Source organism: Octopus bimaculoides, chromosome 2, assembly GCF_001194135.2.
Source record: "Octopus bimaculoides isolate UCB-OBI-ISO-001 chromosome 2, ASM119413v2, whole genome shotgun sequence".
Lineage (NCBI taxonomy): Eukaryota > Metazoa > Mollusca > Cephalopoda > Octopoda > Octopodidae > Octopus > Octopus bimaculoides.
Window position 1 is genome coordinate 97,208,173 of NC_068982.1, and position 15,631 is coordinate 97,223,803.

The 15,631-nt window shown below is 36.0% G+C and overlaps 1 protein-coding gene across 1 annotated transcript in view; it reads right to left on the minus strand.

The window, feature by feature from the left end:
* Positions 1–225: 225 nt before the first annotated feature.
* Positions 226–15,631, minus strand: part of LOC106879574 (pyridine nucleotide-disulfide oxidoreductase domain-containing protein 2) — a 36,570-nt gene continuing 21,164 nt past the window's right edge. Inside the window, exons 10-16 of the mRNA XM_014929208.2 lie at positions 14,598–14,729; positions 12,957–13,029; positions 11,461–11,617; positions 8,906–9,060; positions 5,634–5,740; positions 2,498–2,618; positions 226–1,092 (exon numbers count right to left, since the gene is read on the minus strand). Of these exons, the coding sequence (XP_014784694.1) occupies positions 1,019–1,092; positions 2,498–2,618; positions 5,634–5,740; positions 8,906–9,060; positions 11,461–11,617; positions 12,957–13,029; positions 14,598–14,729 (819 nt within the window). The 3' untranslated portion in view covers positions 226–1,018. The remainder of the gene's footprint in view (positions 1,093–2,497; positions 2,619–5,633; positions 5,741–8,905; positions 9,061–11,460; positions 11,618–12,956; positions 13,030–14,597; positions 14,730–15,631) is intronic.

A 15,631-nucleotide genomic window follows, 5' to 3' on the forward strand; every position in this document is an offset into this window, starting at 1 on the left:
ACTTTTTGTATTATTTTGATTTTTTTTGTATATATCCCAAACGATTTCGATTCCTTTTGATCGCTGTCCTTACTTTTTTTTTTTTTTTTTTACTTTGTTTTCGCCCCCCTCGAAAAGAAAAACTCTACATTGTATTTGTCCCATCTGTGTTCAGCCCTGTGTGGCTAAAAAAGAAATTTATCTATCCATCTATCTATATTTTGGTAAGCAGATATGACAATACAGTTTTGATTCTTGTTTTATGCCATTTATTTTTCATATAAGCTAAGAAATTCCAGTCTCAATCGTAAGATCTCAGGTTCAATCTTACAACCATTGACATCTTGAACAAGGTGGGATATCTTTTGCTATAATCCCTGGTAGACCCAATGCTGTGAATAGAATTGAAAAACTAGAAATTGTAGAAACCCATCAAATGGATTTTACTCATGATTCGAAGGGCCATCATTGTCACGTACTGTGTCATGATGATTCTGTTTGAGAATTATGTTATGAATACATGTATCTGTGGAATATTACTTACATTAGACTTCAATAGATAGCTCAGTTGATTAAACAACTGAAATATACATTGCTGAAACTGACAAAGATTCATTTACATAGACTGCAAGTGCCTTTGGGAAAAGCCTGAATGTCTGAACATTATATTTCTTCACTCGTGAAACTGTAGTGTCTTAGGGACAAGTTGAAAGAAATCACTATATTACATATAGGTCTTAAATTTGTATTATTTTTTCCTCAGTTTTTCTTTAGTTTATTTTATCATCATCTTTTTTAGTTATGATTTTTCAGTTGACAAAATCATTACAGCAGCAGACAAAATGCCTTACAGGGTTTAATTGTGGACTTTTATGAGTTGGAGGTCAATCTTTGCTTTTATTCTGGAGCTGATGAAAGAGAATATCAGCTAAATACTGTAGTTAGTTAATATTCCTTCTATGCATCCTAAGCGTCAAAGGAATTATAACAGAAGACTAAAATTTTCCTCATCTCACACTTGAATAGAAAAGAATTGTTTTCACTTTAGTTTCTTCAGATCTTTCAGAAGTTTTTCAGCTGCAAGTTTCCCAGCTGCACCCATCACACCGCCACCTAAATCAAAGATAAAATATTACATAAATACCTAAAAATCATAGAAGTTAGATGAAAGAGAAAAGACAAAATAACAGGTAAGAGTTTCGTCTCAATTTCTCATAATCTTTGCAAGTTTAAAACTGCCAATCCATGTTTAAATTAAAGAATGAATAAATATTACTACAAATGCTTTGTACCATATAGGTAAGCTTCCAGTCAAATGTGTTCACGACTTACTGTTTTGTAATTAAAAATTTTTTTTATTACTTAATCATAAAAGGAAGGGTAATGTCAGTCACCACCTTTAGGGCTGCCAAAGCTGTTTGATGAAGTTATCCTAAGATTGAAGATCTGGATTGGATGTTTACAGGATTGACTCTGTTCAAGGTTACCAAGGAGCAGGTGGTCATTTTTAAACAGGGCACCAGATTAAATCTACATCCCAACTTGGTTTTAATTCTCAGCTGCCATTTTAGTTAAGTTAACTAGAGCTTAGTGAGACCATTTAGTGGTTTGTGCCTTCCCTTAATTGTTGTTCTCTAACCCCAATCATTCTTGATCAAGCAGACTTGTGATCAAAAGTATTACTGCCATGACAAGTCTGTCTTTTTATTCAGACATAGTGTATTCAGCACTGTATAATCCAATAGCTTTTTTTATTCTCTCACTGTTTATTTTCTCGTGTTCCTTTCTGTTGAAAAGAGTAGGCTCGAAACATAAAAGACTTTCTCACCTTCTCGAGCGTTAAACTAATACACCCACCTGTTTGTTGTTTACACACCTGTCTGCGTCTTTTTTTTTTTTTGTAAATTCCAACTTTATCTCCATATAATGCCTACTGAATATCAGTTGATTTGCCTATGAGCAGTAGAAGAATGGGAATTATCAACTCATGGTATAAAATTTATTCTACTCTTTGGACTATTTCTTTCACTGGTAGTTTGACTTTACCAGCTACATCTCTACATTTAATGAAGTAGAAGAATGTATAAAAGAATAAAAGGCTCCTTTTATAAATAATCTCAAAAAGAAAATTAGATGAAATGAATCTTGTTAGAATAAGAGGTGAAATCTGAGATATAAGATGATCCTTTCTGAGTAAAAAAATGAAAGGAACTACTCTTTACACCCTATAAGACTTCATTGGTATATTCTTCAACAATATTCTAATAAACTCAACTGATAAACATCTCATAAACTCAGTTCTTAGATACTGTAATAAGTTGGAGCCATAAATTATAGTCTATGATAGTCTAAATTTAGAGTGAAATACAGAATCTGATAAAACTGAAGGTCTGCATCAACAACAATTATAGTTATGAGATGCTGGGAAGAGTTGAACAATTTGATGTTTCAGACTCTAAAGTCCTTTGATGTTCTGCTAAAATCAAAAGAGCTTCATTCAATAAAAAAATAAGCATACCTGGGTGTGCACCACTGCCACAAAGATAGAGGCCAGACACAGGAGATTTGTTACCACACAAGGAAGTTGTTGGCCTACCAGAATATAGCTGGTCAAGACTCATAGAACCATGGAAAATATTCTGAAAAGCATTTGAAAATGAGTACATATAAATAAACATATATTAGTAAATATCTATTGGTCATTGGATCATATCTATTACATGTTAGTGTGTAAGGGTTCATCATCATCATTTAATGTCCATGTTCCATACTGGCATGGGTTGAATAGTTTGAAAGGATCTGATGGGACCAAGGACTGCATTGTACTGCAGTGGCTGCTTTGGCATGGTTTCTACAGATGGACGCCTTTCCAAACACCAACCACTTTATAGCATGTATTAGATACTTTTTTCATACCACCAGCATTATTGAAGTTGCTATGCAGCTTGCAACACTATGAACACCAAAGGAACAGCTGTACACTAGAAGATGAGGAGTAAAAGTATGAGGGAAAGGGGAAGTTCAATATTCACAAATATCAATACTTAGGTAAAATGGTTAAGAGAAATCAAATCTACAGTGGTGTAAATAAATAGCACATCATAGTATATTCAGAGGAATGGAGATGTTTTTTTCATTTAACATAGTGGAAACTACTCTATGACATAACATTCATAAATTAAGTTTGTGAGGAGAATAGCTGTCGTAGTTGGTGGTACCTGTGACAATGTCATTGTTATGTCTGCTTTTCTGTGCCAAGATGAACAAGATAGAACTTTTGTGGGATAGTGGTTTATAGCAGGATGCCTTTTCTAATACAACCTCCAACAACACAGTGTTAACACGTACCTGTTCAAAAAACTAGGATACACATGGATGAGATGAGAAATACCAAAACTGACTCCCTCCTTTTGACACAGAAACTTGTTTTATGAATCTTATTAAGTAGTTTTGCCAATGCAAACTTTCACCAGTGACCTTGAACTGTAGTTTTTCTCTTAGCACAATGAATTAGCTCTGTTGAAATATTGTATTTCATTTAATAATTTGGCATCATGATGGAATTTTAACATATAAAACAATATGTCAAAATTGTATTGACGTAACCTGTAATGTTGAACACTCATGAATAATGGGGTTCATCAATAACTTGCTTTTTTTCCTTACGATATATGGCAAGTTTGACTGTTAGAAATCGTTAACGAGGCAGAAGAATGCTTAGATAATATTTAGTTTCAGTATATTAGCACAGGGCCAAAGATGTATAGGGATGGGTAATGTCATTTAAGTCAACTACATCATATATTTGGTACTTATTTTAGTGACTTTTATAAGATAAAAGGTTGAAAATTGATTCCAGTGGGATTTGAAATTAAAATGTTGAAGTATGAAATTAAATACAACTTGACACATGCTTTAACATACCAGTGTTTCTGTCTGTCCCTTCACTAATTGTTTTAATATAAAAATATTATTTGATAAATTTGACCATAACATATTTTTGGTATTTTATTGATGCTGCAAGGATGGAAAATAGAGTAGACCCTGAATGCAAATGAACTCAAACTATTGACCCAATACCAGGATTGTAAAGGAGCATATAGTCAATGAAATCAACTCCAATATTTGACTGGTATTTTATTTTATTGACCTCAAATGACAAAGTCAACCTTTGTAAGATTTGATCTTAGAATGTATAAAGCACCAGAATTAAATAAGCAAGTAATATTGTTTGATGTCTCTAAAGTATTTAGATTAATGTCTGACTGTTTCCGTCACTTACAAAAGGTTCAAATAATTTTTTTATAAATTAAACACAAGACCAATAGTTTTGAGGGGAGGGATTAGTTGATACTATTACCTCCAGTACTTGACTGATATTGACTTAACTTTATCAACCCTGGGGGGATGAAAGACAAAACTGATCATGGGAGGATTTGAACTCAGAACATAAAGAGCTGGAACAAATACTGCGAGGCTGTTTTTCCAACATGCTCTTTACTGCTAATCCATCACCTTATATAAAGGTTCTAACAAAGAATTTTTATATCGAAACAAAGCTGTAGATTTTGAAGAGCAGAACAAGTTTCTTTTATAGGTGTATGTTTGAAAATGGGATAAAAGTTAAGCCAGATTCAGCAGGGTATGAACTCAAAAACTATACAGACATAGCTAAAAACCATCTGCCACCCTTTATGACAATATCCCAAGATAGGTTACGATTCTAATAATAATAATAATAATAATAATAATAATAATAATAATAATAATAATGTCTGAAATTGGCACAATGTGAATACAAATGATGCCATGGCAATGTGGCAAGAATGATCCATTGGGAGCTCTGTGGAAATCATGGCCTACAAAGAGCAAAGACATGGTATGAACAAACCCCAGAAGGAGTCACTGAAAATGAGAACTGCAAAATCTTGTGGGATGTAATGATCCAGGACGATCACCTGACCAGACATGTATGATTATCATCATAGCATGCCCCCGTGGCAACAGGATCAATGTGAAAGAAGAAGAAAAAATAAACAACTACAACAATTTAAAGTGGGAAATATGTAGGTTGTGGTCTATGAAGAGAGTAAACGTGATACCAATAGTAATTTGTGCACTTAGAAGTATCAGCATTCAACTACCAAGATGGCTGAAAAAGATCAGTGCAAGTATGAAGGTAGAACATCAACAAAAATCAGCATTGCTTGGAACTGCAAAAATTCTTTGCAGGGTTCTTGAAGCATGACCAGTAAACAAGTGTCACCTTAACCTGCTGGATATGGACAGCTGACACTTTCCATCATACCCAGCAAAATAAGCTGTGAGTTTTTATATAATAATCCTTTCTATTATAGGCACAAGGTTTGAAATTTGGGGGAGGGGAATAGTTGATTACATCAACCCCAGTACTCAACTGGTACTTAATTTATCGACCCCGAAAGGATGAAAGGTAAAGTCGAAAGGTAAATTTGAACTCAGAACGTAGCAACAGGCGAAATACAGCTAAGCATTTCGTCCAGCATGCTAACAATTCTGCCAGCTCACTGCCTTGATGATGATGGTGATAATAATAATAATAATAAATGACAAAGTTGTGCTAGAGATTAGTAGAGCTGATTTTAGTTTCTACAAACATAGTAAATAAAACTCACCCCTCCTGTAAGTCCAAAAGTACTTTCAAGGTCTGGTGGAGCCAAAAGCTCATATCCAACGATGCTTGATTTAAATCCAGGGGCATAGTTTTCAATATCATTAAACACTGGAAAATACATACATGCAAAATAATGTGTGTATGTGTGTGTGTGTGTGTGTGTGTGTGTGTGTGTGTGTGTGTCCTTTACCAGGGCTGTGGCCAGTCCCTAGCCAGCCCACTTAAGCGTTCCTTTCCTTCTTTGGGCACTAAACCCGGCTGTGAAGGCCTGTTGAGGCAAGTGAAATCGAAATTGAACCAATTTTGGTGACTGCCAGTGGGGCACTAGCAGCACCATCCGCTAACAGTACCATCTGAGCGGGATCACTGCCAGAGCAGTGGTCTTGCTCCTGTGCCGGTGGCAAGTAAAAGGCACCATTTGAGCGCAATCATTTCCAGCTTCGCCTTACTGGCACTTGTGCCGGTGGCATGTGAACAAAACATTGGACTGATTCCTGTGCAGGTGGCACGTAGAAAACACCATTTGAGCGTGGCCGTTGCCAGTACCGCCAGACTGGCCCTCGTGCCAGTGGCACGTAAAAAGCACCCACTACACTCTCAGAGTGGTTGGCGTTGGGAAGGGCATCCAGCTGTAGAAACTCTGCCAGATCAGATTGGAGTCTGGTGTAGCCATCCGGTTCACCAGTCCCCAGTCAAATCGTCCAACCCATGCTAGCATGGAAGGCGGACGTTAAATGATGATGATGATGATGATAATATAACATACTCCTCCTCCTTCTTCTTCTAATCATCATCATCATTTCAGCATCCACTTTTTCATGCTTACATGGGTCAGACATATGAATCAAACAATGAACAACTCAATGGCTGGATATATTTCCATGGAAGGTTGCAAACAAATGACACTGTTTGTATGAACATTAACTTTGTGTACAATCAACGTGCAAATTTCAAGATGAGGGAAGATATAAAGACTTTTAGCACTATTTTGCCATATCAGATTGATTGAATTGTTTAGTATTATTTAGTGCAGGAAATAAGCAGTTGATGTAACACACAAAAAATATTACATATAGTTGCATGTTTCCCAACAGTGGTGTTACAAAAATGCTGAATAACATTACATCAAAGATAACTGATAATGCTAAGCCAGGTCATCAAAATTTAGCATATCTCCTCTTTAATCTATCTTAGACTCCATGCCTTTATAATCAAGGTTTTATATGGCATGATATTTTATTGACACAGGCGTAGGAGTGGCTGTGTGGTAAATAGCTTGCTTACCAACCACATGGTTCTGGGTTCAGTCCCACTGCGTGGCACCTTGGGCAAGTGTCTTCTACTATAGCCTTGGGCCGACCAAAGCCTTGTGAGTGGATTTGGTAGACGGAAACTGAAAGAAGCCCGTCATATATATGTATGTATGTGTATATGTTTGTGTGTCTGTGTTTGTCCCTCCCAACATCGCTTGACAACCGATGCTGGTGTGTGTACGCCCCCCGTAACTTAGCGGTTCGGCAAAAGAGACCGATAGAATAAGTACTAGGCTTCCAAAGAATAAGTCCTGGGGTCGATTTGCTCGACTAAAGGCGGTGCTCCAGCATGACCACAGTCAAATGATTGAAACAAGTAAAAGAGTAAAAGAGAGAATATTAATTTCTTAAATTTGCATTAATATGGTAGCTTCTACAGGTTAACCAAAATAAAACCTGGTTGAAAAGAATTATGATCAAAGGTTTTCTAGCTGGTATCATTCCCCACTTCATTTCTTTAAAGATAATAGGTTCAGATAAAAGAAAAATTTAGCTGCTATTTCTGGCAGACTGAGTGACATTGTAGAGGCCTCCTCATTGGCTTTGGCACATATAGTTTTAACTCTCTTGTGCAACATTACTTTTGGAATAAGGAGTGAAGTAACTGAGTACTGTGAATATTCATTCATTCATTCATTCACCATCATCAGCAGCAGCAACATCACCAACACCACCATCATATTCACCAATACAAGGTAGCTTTTAAATATTCATTTGATCTGCCAGAAATAGCAGCTACATCTTACCATCTTGAAAAAGAAAGTATGCATCAGACAATGTAGTCCGAAATATACTATTCCTGAAAACAAGGCAGAGTGGTGGTCAAAGCTGGAATGCCTTTTTGATCATACATTTCCTAAATCAAGGCTAAACTTGGGCCAAACAGTATGATCATCACCACTCACACAAACACCATGATCTCCTCCTCTTCCTCCCACCACCACCACTACCTCCCCCCCATATATCAATCATTCATTTTTCCCCTTCTATTATTGTTGCTATTTTCCCATCCATTGAGTTGAGGTTTCTATTGTCAATAAATCTTGAGGCTTTCTTCTTTCAGTTGTTTCTTTCTTTATGAAGCTCTTTCTCCACTGTATTGATTACTTCCGATTGATATATTTTACTGGCTTAAACAACCACATCAGTGTTATTCAATAGTTTGTTATGAATTACATAATATATAGCAGTCCCTCCAAACCTTTTTTGTTATTAGGGTTTTATGTGAAATAATTCAACCTTATATTTAGAGGAGAGAATGTGGAATATCGATAAATTCAGTTTCCTCTCCTCCTTTACTCCACAACACCTTCATCCTTCTCTATTCTCCATTGATGAGCAAGAGCTGGACATAGTTGATTTTTTTTTCATTCTACTCTTCTTGCCAACTGTACTTATTGATATCCTTTGAACTCCTTTTAATCAATTACTACTGATGCCCACTCTCCCTAGTTTCCTTAGATTGTACTTTATACACACACACACACACACACACACACACACACACACATATAGGTACCGGCGTGGCTGAGTGGTAAGAAGCTTGCTTCCCAACCACATGGTTCCAGGTTCAAGCCCTTCATATATGTGTGTGTGTCTTTGTGTTTGTTCCCACCGCTTGACAGCTGGTGATAGTGTGCTTACGTCCCTATAACTTGGCAGTTCAGCAAAAGAGATCAGTAGAACAAGTACCAGGCTTATAAGAAGTAAGTAGTGGGGGAGGGGGTCAATACATTCGACTAAAATTTCTTCAAGGCATGGCCCCTGCATGGCCAGTCTAATGATTGAAATAAGTAAAAGAAAAGAGATATATATTATATATACAGTGATACCTTGCAGTACAAGTTTAATTTATTCCATGACTGAGCTCGTCAATTTTTTTAACTGCAAAGACATGCCTGCAGAATGATTACCTTAATATTGGCATCTCATATGACAATAAATCAAATGATAAGTTTACCTATGTCTGCATAGTTCTTTCTGGCTTCTTCATCCCAAAAGAGTCCATTCTTTAGAGTGTATGGTGTATACTGGGTAAAGAGTAAGACAACATGAGAGCCAGGGGGAGAAATAGTTGAATCAACACTGGATGGAATCACCATTTCAATGACTGGCCTTTCAAAAAGTAAAAAAGAAGAAGAGAAAAAGAAAAGGCTTATAAAATCAAAAATTATATATATATATATATATCATCATCATCATCATCATCGTTTAACGTCCGCTTTCCATGCTAGCATGGGTTGGACGATTTGACTGAGGACTGGTGAAACCGGATGGCAACACCAGGCTCCAGTCTAATTTGGCAGAGTTTCTACAGCTGGATGCCCTTCCTAACGCCAATAATATATATATATATATATATATATATATATATATATATGAGATCAGTAGAATAGCAGGTAAAATTATTATATTTGAAGGCTGCGTGAAGAAGTTTACTTTCCAACCACATAGTTTTGAGTTCAGTCTGACTGTATGGCATCCTTAGCAAGTCTTCTACTATAGCCCTTGGCTGACCAATGTCTTGTAAATGGATTTGGTGGACAGAGACTGAAAGAAGATCATTGTGTATATACATAAACTAATAACACCTTTGTTGAAACTTGCTCCTCTTGTGTTCGTTTTCTTGTTTTTGCTCATTCACCATGTGTGTGTGTGTGTGGGGGGGGTGTCCTTGTCTTAACATCATGGGGTAGTTGTAAACATATGTCACTGTCATACAAACAATGTCATTTGTTTCTGGTCTTCCCTAAAAGCATGGTCCTGCCACTATTACCTTGCTTGGAGACAGGTGAAGGTTCCTGATAGGAAGGGCATTTGGCCAGAGAAAACCTGCCTCAAAGAATTCCATCTGACCCATGCAGGTGTGGAAAAGTGGACAAGGAAACGGTGATGATGGCTTATAAGGCAAACACTTTACCTAAAAATGTCCGAGAAAATCAGTCTATGTCTTATAAACATACAGTCAGGGTTTAGTTTACAGGTGGTTCAAGAAAAGCCTGCTAAAACAAGCTCATGCATTTCATAAGCCATCAATTGCAGTCATTTTTAAATGTCAGAAGAATTTGATCTTGTTACTGCAGATTACCTAATTATTTATTAAATCTCTTTAGTTTGGTATTGTATACAGGAGTTTCTCTTACAACTTGTTTTACTATTACTACTGCTGTGTGTGTGTGTGTGTGTGTGTGTGTGTGTGTGGAGGGGAGATTAGTGAAGTTCTTGTTAACCTTTTCGATACCAACCTGGCTGAAACTACCTCTAGCCCTGTAGTACAAATGTCTTGTGTGGCAAGAATGGATGAGGATAGCTGTGTGAAAAAGTGCCACACCCTAGCAGTTGAGGGAACCTGTGGAAGAGGTATGTGTATATTTGTGTGTGAGTGTTTGTGTGTCTGTAGCCAACACCATCGTCTGACAACCAATGTTGCTGTGTTTATGTGCCCATAATGTAGCAGTTCTGTAAAAGACATTGACTGAATAAGTACTAGGCTTACAAATAATAAATCCTGGCATTGGTTTGTTTGACTAAAGACAGTGCTCCAACATGTCCACAGTCACATGATTGAAACAAGTAAAACGATAAAAGTCTAATCCATTTTAATCCCAAGCAATGCCAGGTATCTCTGCTAGTTTATATATAACACACTATAATTAGCTGTCATTTTTGACAGCACAGGGCCAGCTAGTTTCTAACATAAACACTATGTCACAAATTTAATGGGGGTGCCAGTCAATTAAATTAATATGATTACTTTACTGGTATTCTATTTTAGTGATCTTTGAAGGGAGAAAGACAGAGATGACCTCTGTGAGATTTGAACTTAAAAAAGAGAGGGCTGTAAATAAATATGGTAAGCTATTTTGTCTGATGCCCTAAAAATTCTATTAAGTAGTTAATGCTTTTAGTGACAAGAATGATGATGATGATGGCAGTGGTCATGGTGAGGAAAATAATGATACTAATGAGAACTGTAGTATGATGATGATTAGGAGAAAGAATGAGACATGATGATGATGATCCTGATATAATATTAACAAACAATAGTATATAACTGTAAACTTAAAATATCATATAATAACAACAACAGCAATGACAACAGCTAGGTGTAGACATGGTTTTGTGGTTAAGAAGCTAGCTCTGCAACCATGTAGTTTCAGGTTCAGTCCTACTGTGTGGCACCTTGGACAAGTGTCTTCTACTTTAACCTCAGACTGACCAATGTCTGTGACTGAATTTAGCTGAGGGAAACAATGGAAATATGTCGTATATGTAAATGTATGTGTGTGTCTTGCATTTGTGTTTGCCTCCACATCACCTGATAACAGGTATTGGAGTATTTATGTCCCCATAACTTAGCAGTTTGACAAACTGATAGAATAAGTATTGGGGTCAATTTGTTTGACTAAATCATTCAAGGCAGTGCTCCAGCATAGCCATAGTTCAATGACTAAAATAAGTCTAAGATAGTAAGAACTAAGCAATAAAGGCTCAATAGTTGAAATTCTCTATTACTTGTGTGAAGGATACCCATTTTGTGCATCTAGATAAGCTTGATGAATTAAATCAGTGTGTTCACAGTTTAAATGGATGGTACACTGGTGATGTGGCATTGGTGTGTTCTTCTTGATGTTTGGATCAGCAGTAAAGTTGGGCAGTTCTTTCACAGCGACTAAAATAACATGTTGGTATTTGGAAGGAAAAAAGAAAAATCTCAATTAGCAATTTTTATGACTTTAGATAAATTATTTATTCAATTACAATTAAACCTTGGGAGAGGCATTATGCCGGTAATAAACACACGCACTGGTTCAGTCCTTTATTAATTTATAAACAGTATTTAGTTTTTTTGTTAAATAATTTCATTGCACTCTTGCAATCTCTTCAGTAATTTGTCTCTCCACTTACATTTATTTTGAAAATAAATGGAAGTGGAAAGACAAGTTACTGAAGAGATTGCAAGAGTGCAATGAAATTATTTAACAAAAAAACTAAATACTGTTTATAAATTAATAAAGGACTGAACCAGTGCATGTGTTTATTACCGGCATAATGCCTCTCCCAAGGTTTAATTGTATTTCTTTCAACACACGTATCCACTTCCAGAATCTTGCACACGAAATACACATACGAAATTTATTCAATTATTTGACTTTATTTCTAAACATCAGATCCACTACCACTCCTCTCAAATAAGTTAGCTTTTCAAAACTTTAATTTTATTTGATTGCTTTGTTGTTACACTGCTAAACCTCAATATAATTTACATAGTTAAATATGTATATCTAGTAATCAAAACATTGAGAGAGACTGTTACATTCCTGTTGTTAATAGGGAACTGTTGCAAGTGTTATGCATTAGATAAACTAGCTGATTGCCTAAGGCATTAATATCAGGGTCCTCCCACCACAAGTAACCTACTCAAAATTTTTTGATACAGTTTAAAACATGAATGAAACGAAGTGAGGTCATTCTTGGAACAAAGAAGAAAGGACATGGGTAAGTGGCAAGGCAGGGTGAGAGGTCTGTGTGGTGTTATGACCTGTAACATGATTCAACATGAAATATTTCAGATTTTACCCAGTAAAAGTTTACTTGATCATAAAACTATAGATTACTTGTTTGCAATTAACTAATTTTCTAACTGGTGTGAAGGGAGATATAGCTGAAGGATGTTCAGGGGGAAAATTGGAGACGCTTATTGTAGGATTGGGAGAACCAAGTTACACTTTGTTGGACTGGAAGAAGGTCATGTACTTTGTAGGGCTGGGCCAAGGGTACTGAATATTTGGCACCAGCCTGGTTCTTTTCTTACATGTTATATTCAGTCATTTTTAAAATGGTATGGAAAAGTTTAGAGGAGACTTGGCTATCATTTCTAGCAAAATGAGCAGCCACATACAAATTGCCAGTCTTCCTCAAAAAATCTTGCCTGTAGACACATGTGCAGAAAGCCAATTTTTATTATAAATAAATAAATAACTATAAAAGAAAGCACAATTTTTTCTTACCATTGATCTTTGTCACTGGTGAAGAATAATCTATCATTTCTATTTCTTTGGTAAGGTCACTGGATAAGGTTCCCTGAAATATTGCAAATTAGAAACTTGACTTCATATAAGAAAGTACTTCTACCCTTACTGTATATCAATTTTAGATTACTAACATCTAAAAATAAGATAGTGGAAGGAAGATGACCCATGATGATGATGTTTGCAGGACCTATGGAAACTGGATATTCGGTTTGTTTGTAGCAAAAACATAGACAAAGTAATTCTAGAGGAATGTAGTTTTAGAAAAGATGGATTGGGAAGGTAGGAAAGATTTTGACTGGTAACATTCAGATCAAACGACAAAAGTGTCGTAATTTTGCCTTTTTTTAGCTTTTCATTTATATTTGGTGTGGTTAGAGCTGAAAGTTCTCTCAAGATTAATTCATATTCTGTAATTTTCTTCAGAAATCACTTTGTAATGGTTATTAAACTCTACTGGAAAACAATGTTGATAATTTTGTCAACATTATATGATCTGTTGCTGAAGGTAGCAAACTGGCAGAATTGTTAGCATGCTGGGCAAAATGCTTTACGTTTTGGGTTCAAATTCTGCTGAGGCCAACTTTGCCTTTCATCCGTTCGAGGTAGATAAATTAAGAACTTGTCAAGTTCTGGGGTTGATCTGATCGACTATCCCACTCCCTACAAATTCCAGGCATTGTGCCCATTGTAGAAAGGATTATATCGATCTCTTGGGAGTTAAATATATTATTTACTTGACAGTTACCAGATGAAGTGGAGTACTACTTACATAAATGGGGTGCTGTTGCTATATACGCACTCACACATATGTACACATACACACTCACTAGCTCACATTCAACAGATTGCCAGTCATTAAACTGATTGGCAATGACGCACTCACCTGCATGCAGCAACAACTTACTCACAAATAGGGTTTCTTCTCTCTTTCTATTGCTACTACAATGGCTTCTTTCCTGAACTATATGCCCCCATACCCTCTTGATCTAAGATCTTATAGTTCACCCATCTTTCTTCTTCCTATAACCTCCACTGATTCTTACCTCACAGGCTCTGAATTAGTCTCAGAGAAGGAAGAGTTAGCCAGGGTACTGCAGTCTTCAAGACCTATTTCAACTATATAATCCTCCCATTGCTTACAACAAGGAACTGTACTATTCTTTAAAACCTATTTACATCTAGATGGGCTGGATTCTTGACAGTTGTATTTTGGTCAAATACTTAGTGTAGAACCAGTGCACAACACCTTCATTAGAACGTATTGTACCTCACCCCAAACACATCTTACTATATCACATCAACCACCTTGTTATATCACATCAAACATCTTGCTATAACACATCAAACATCTTGCTATAGCACTGTATCTCACATACTTAAGTAAAACTTGCACCAAAACACATTTTACTGCCTCATCACCGAACACACCTTGCTATGCTGTGTCTAGGGCACATTTATGCCCTTCTCAAACATAATAAACTATGTCTGAAGCAAGATAGATTTCTGAAAATTGGTTTAATTCTGCCATAACTCTAAACAAGAAAAAAGAGAAAATGCATTAAGGAAAAGGAAATGGCATATAAATACAAATAATTAACTAATTAAAAAAATACTAACTTTTGGAAGAAGATCCAAAAATGTAACTTTAGGAGTGGCATTAGACAATACTGCTTGAGCAATTACTTCAGTACCATCTTCTAGAACAACACCTCTAGCTCTGCTGTTCTCTATCAGAATGTTGCTGACAGGCTGGAATAAAATACAAGGGAGATAACAGTGGGTTGACCTAAGAATGACTACTTCTTTTGATTAAGTACAACGTCGAGCTAGAGTCTATTGAAATGAAATAATTTATTACTCTATTGATACCTACGAAATACAAAACTAGATGCATTACAATGAAGTATTCGATTTAGTACTCTACTGTCTTAGCTACTACAATTATATGAATAAAACCAAAAACGAAGCATTATGGTTTGTCAATGAATAAGTGCAAGTGAATATAACCAATATATTAATCAAATAAATGTATAATGAAATAAATTTAGTTATATATTATTCTTGAAAGGGATAAATGTTAATATACTTTTGTTTTATTAGCAAATAGTTTGGGAGCTTGAAGTGATAAAAGAAAAACTGAAGTTATTTGTGAAAAGTGTAACTGAATCCATATTTTTATTGGATAAAAATTAAACCATTTTCCCACTCTTATTTTATTCTGAGGTATCCTATGACTATTCCTCCTCCTCAACCCATGGACATTAGTATCTCAAGTCCCAGGAATCATAGGGCGAGTTACCTGGTTTCTATGGCATATATGAGGGGCTCCTGAAAAGTTCCTGGCTTTGGGTAAAAGAAAATACAGAAGGATCAGTTAATTATGACTTCATTCGACATATTCCCCTCTCAGATTAACGCATTTATTGCAGCAGTCCTACAGTTTTTCTAAGCCCTGTAAAAAAAACTCAGAAGGTTTGGTTTCTAATCAGACCTTTCACAATGCCCTTAAAGCCAGGAACTTTACAGCACCCCATTGTGAGTAACCAAGATCAAAACATTCCCCCTGCACAGGATGCCAATCTGTCACAGGGTTTTATTTATTTACAGCCGAGTGGACTGGAGCAATGTGAAATGAAGTGTTTGGCTCAAGA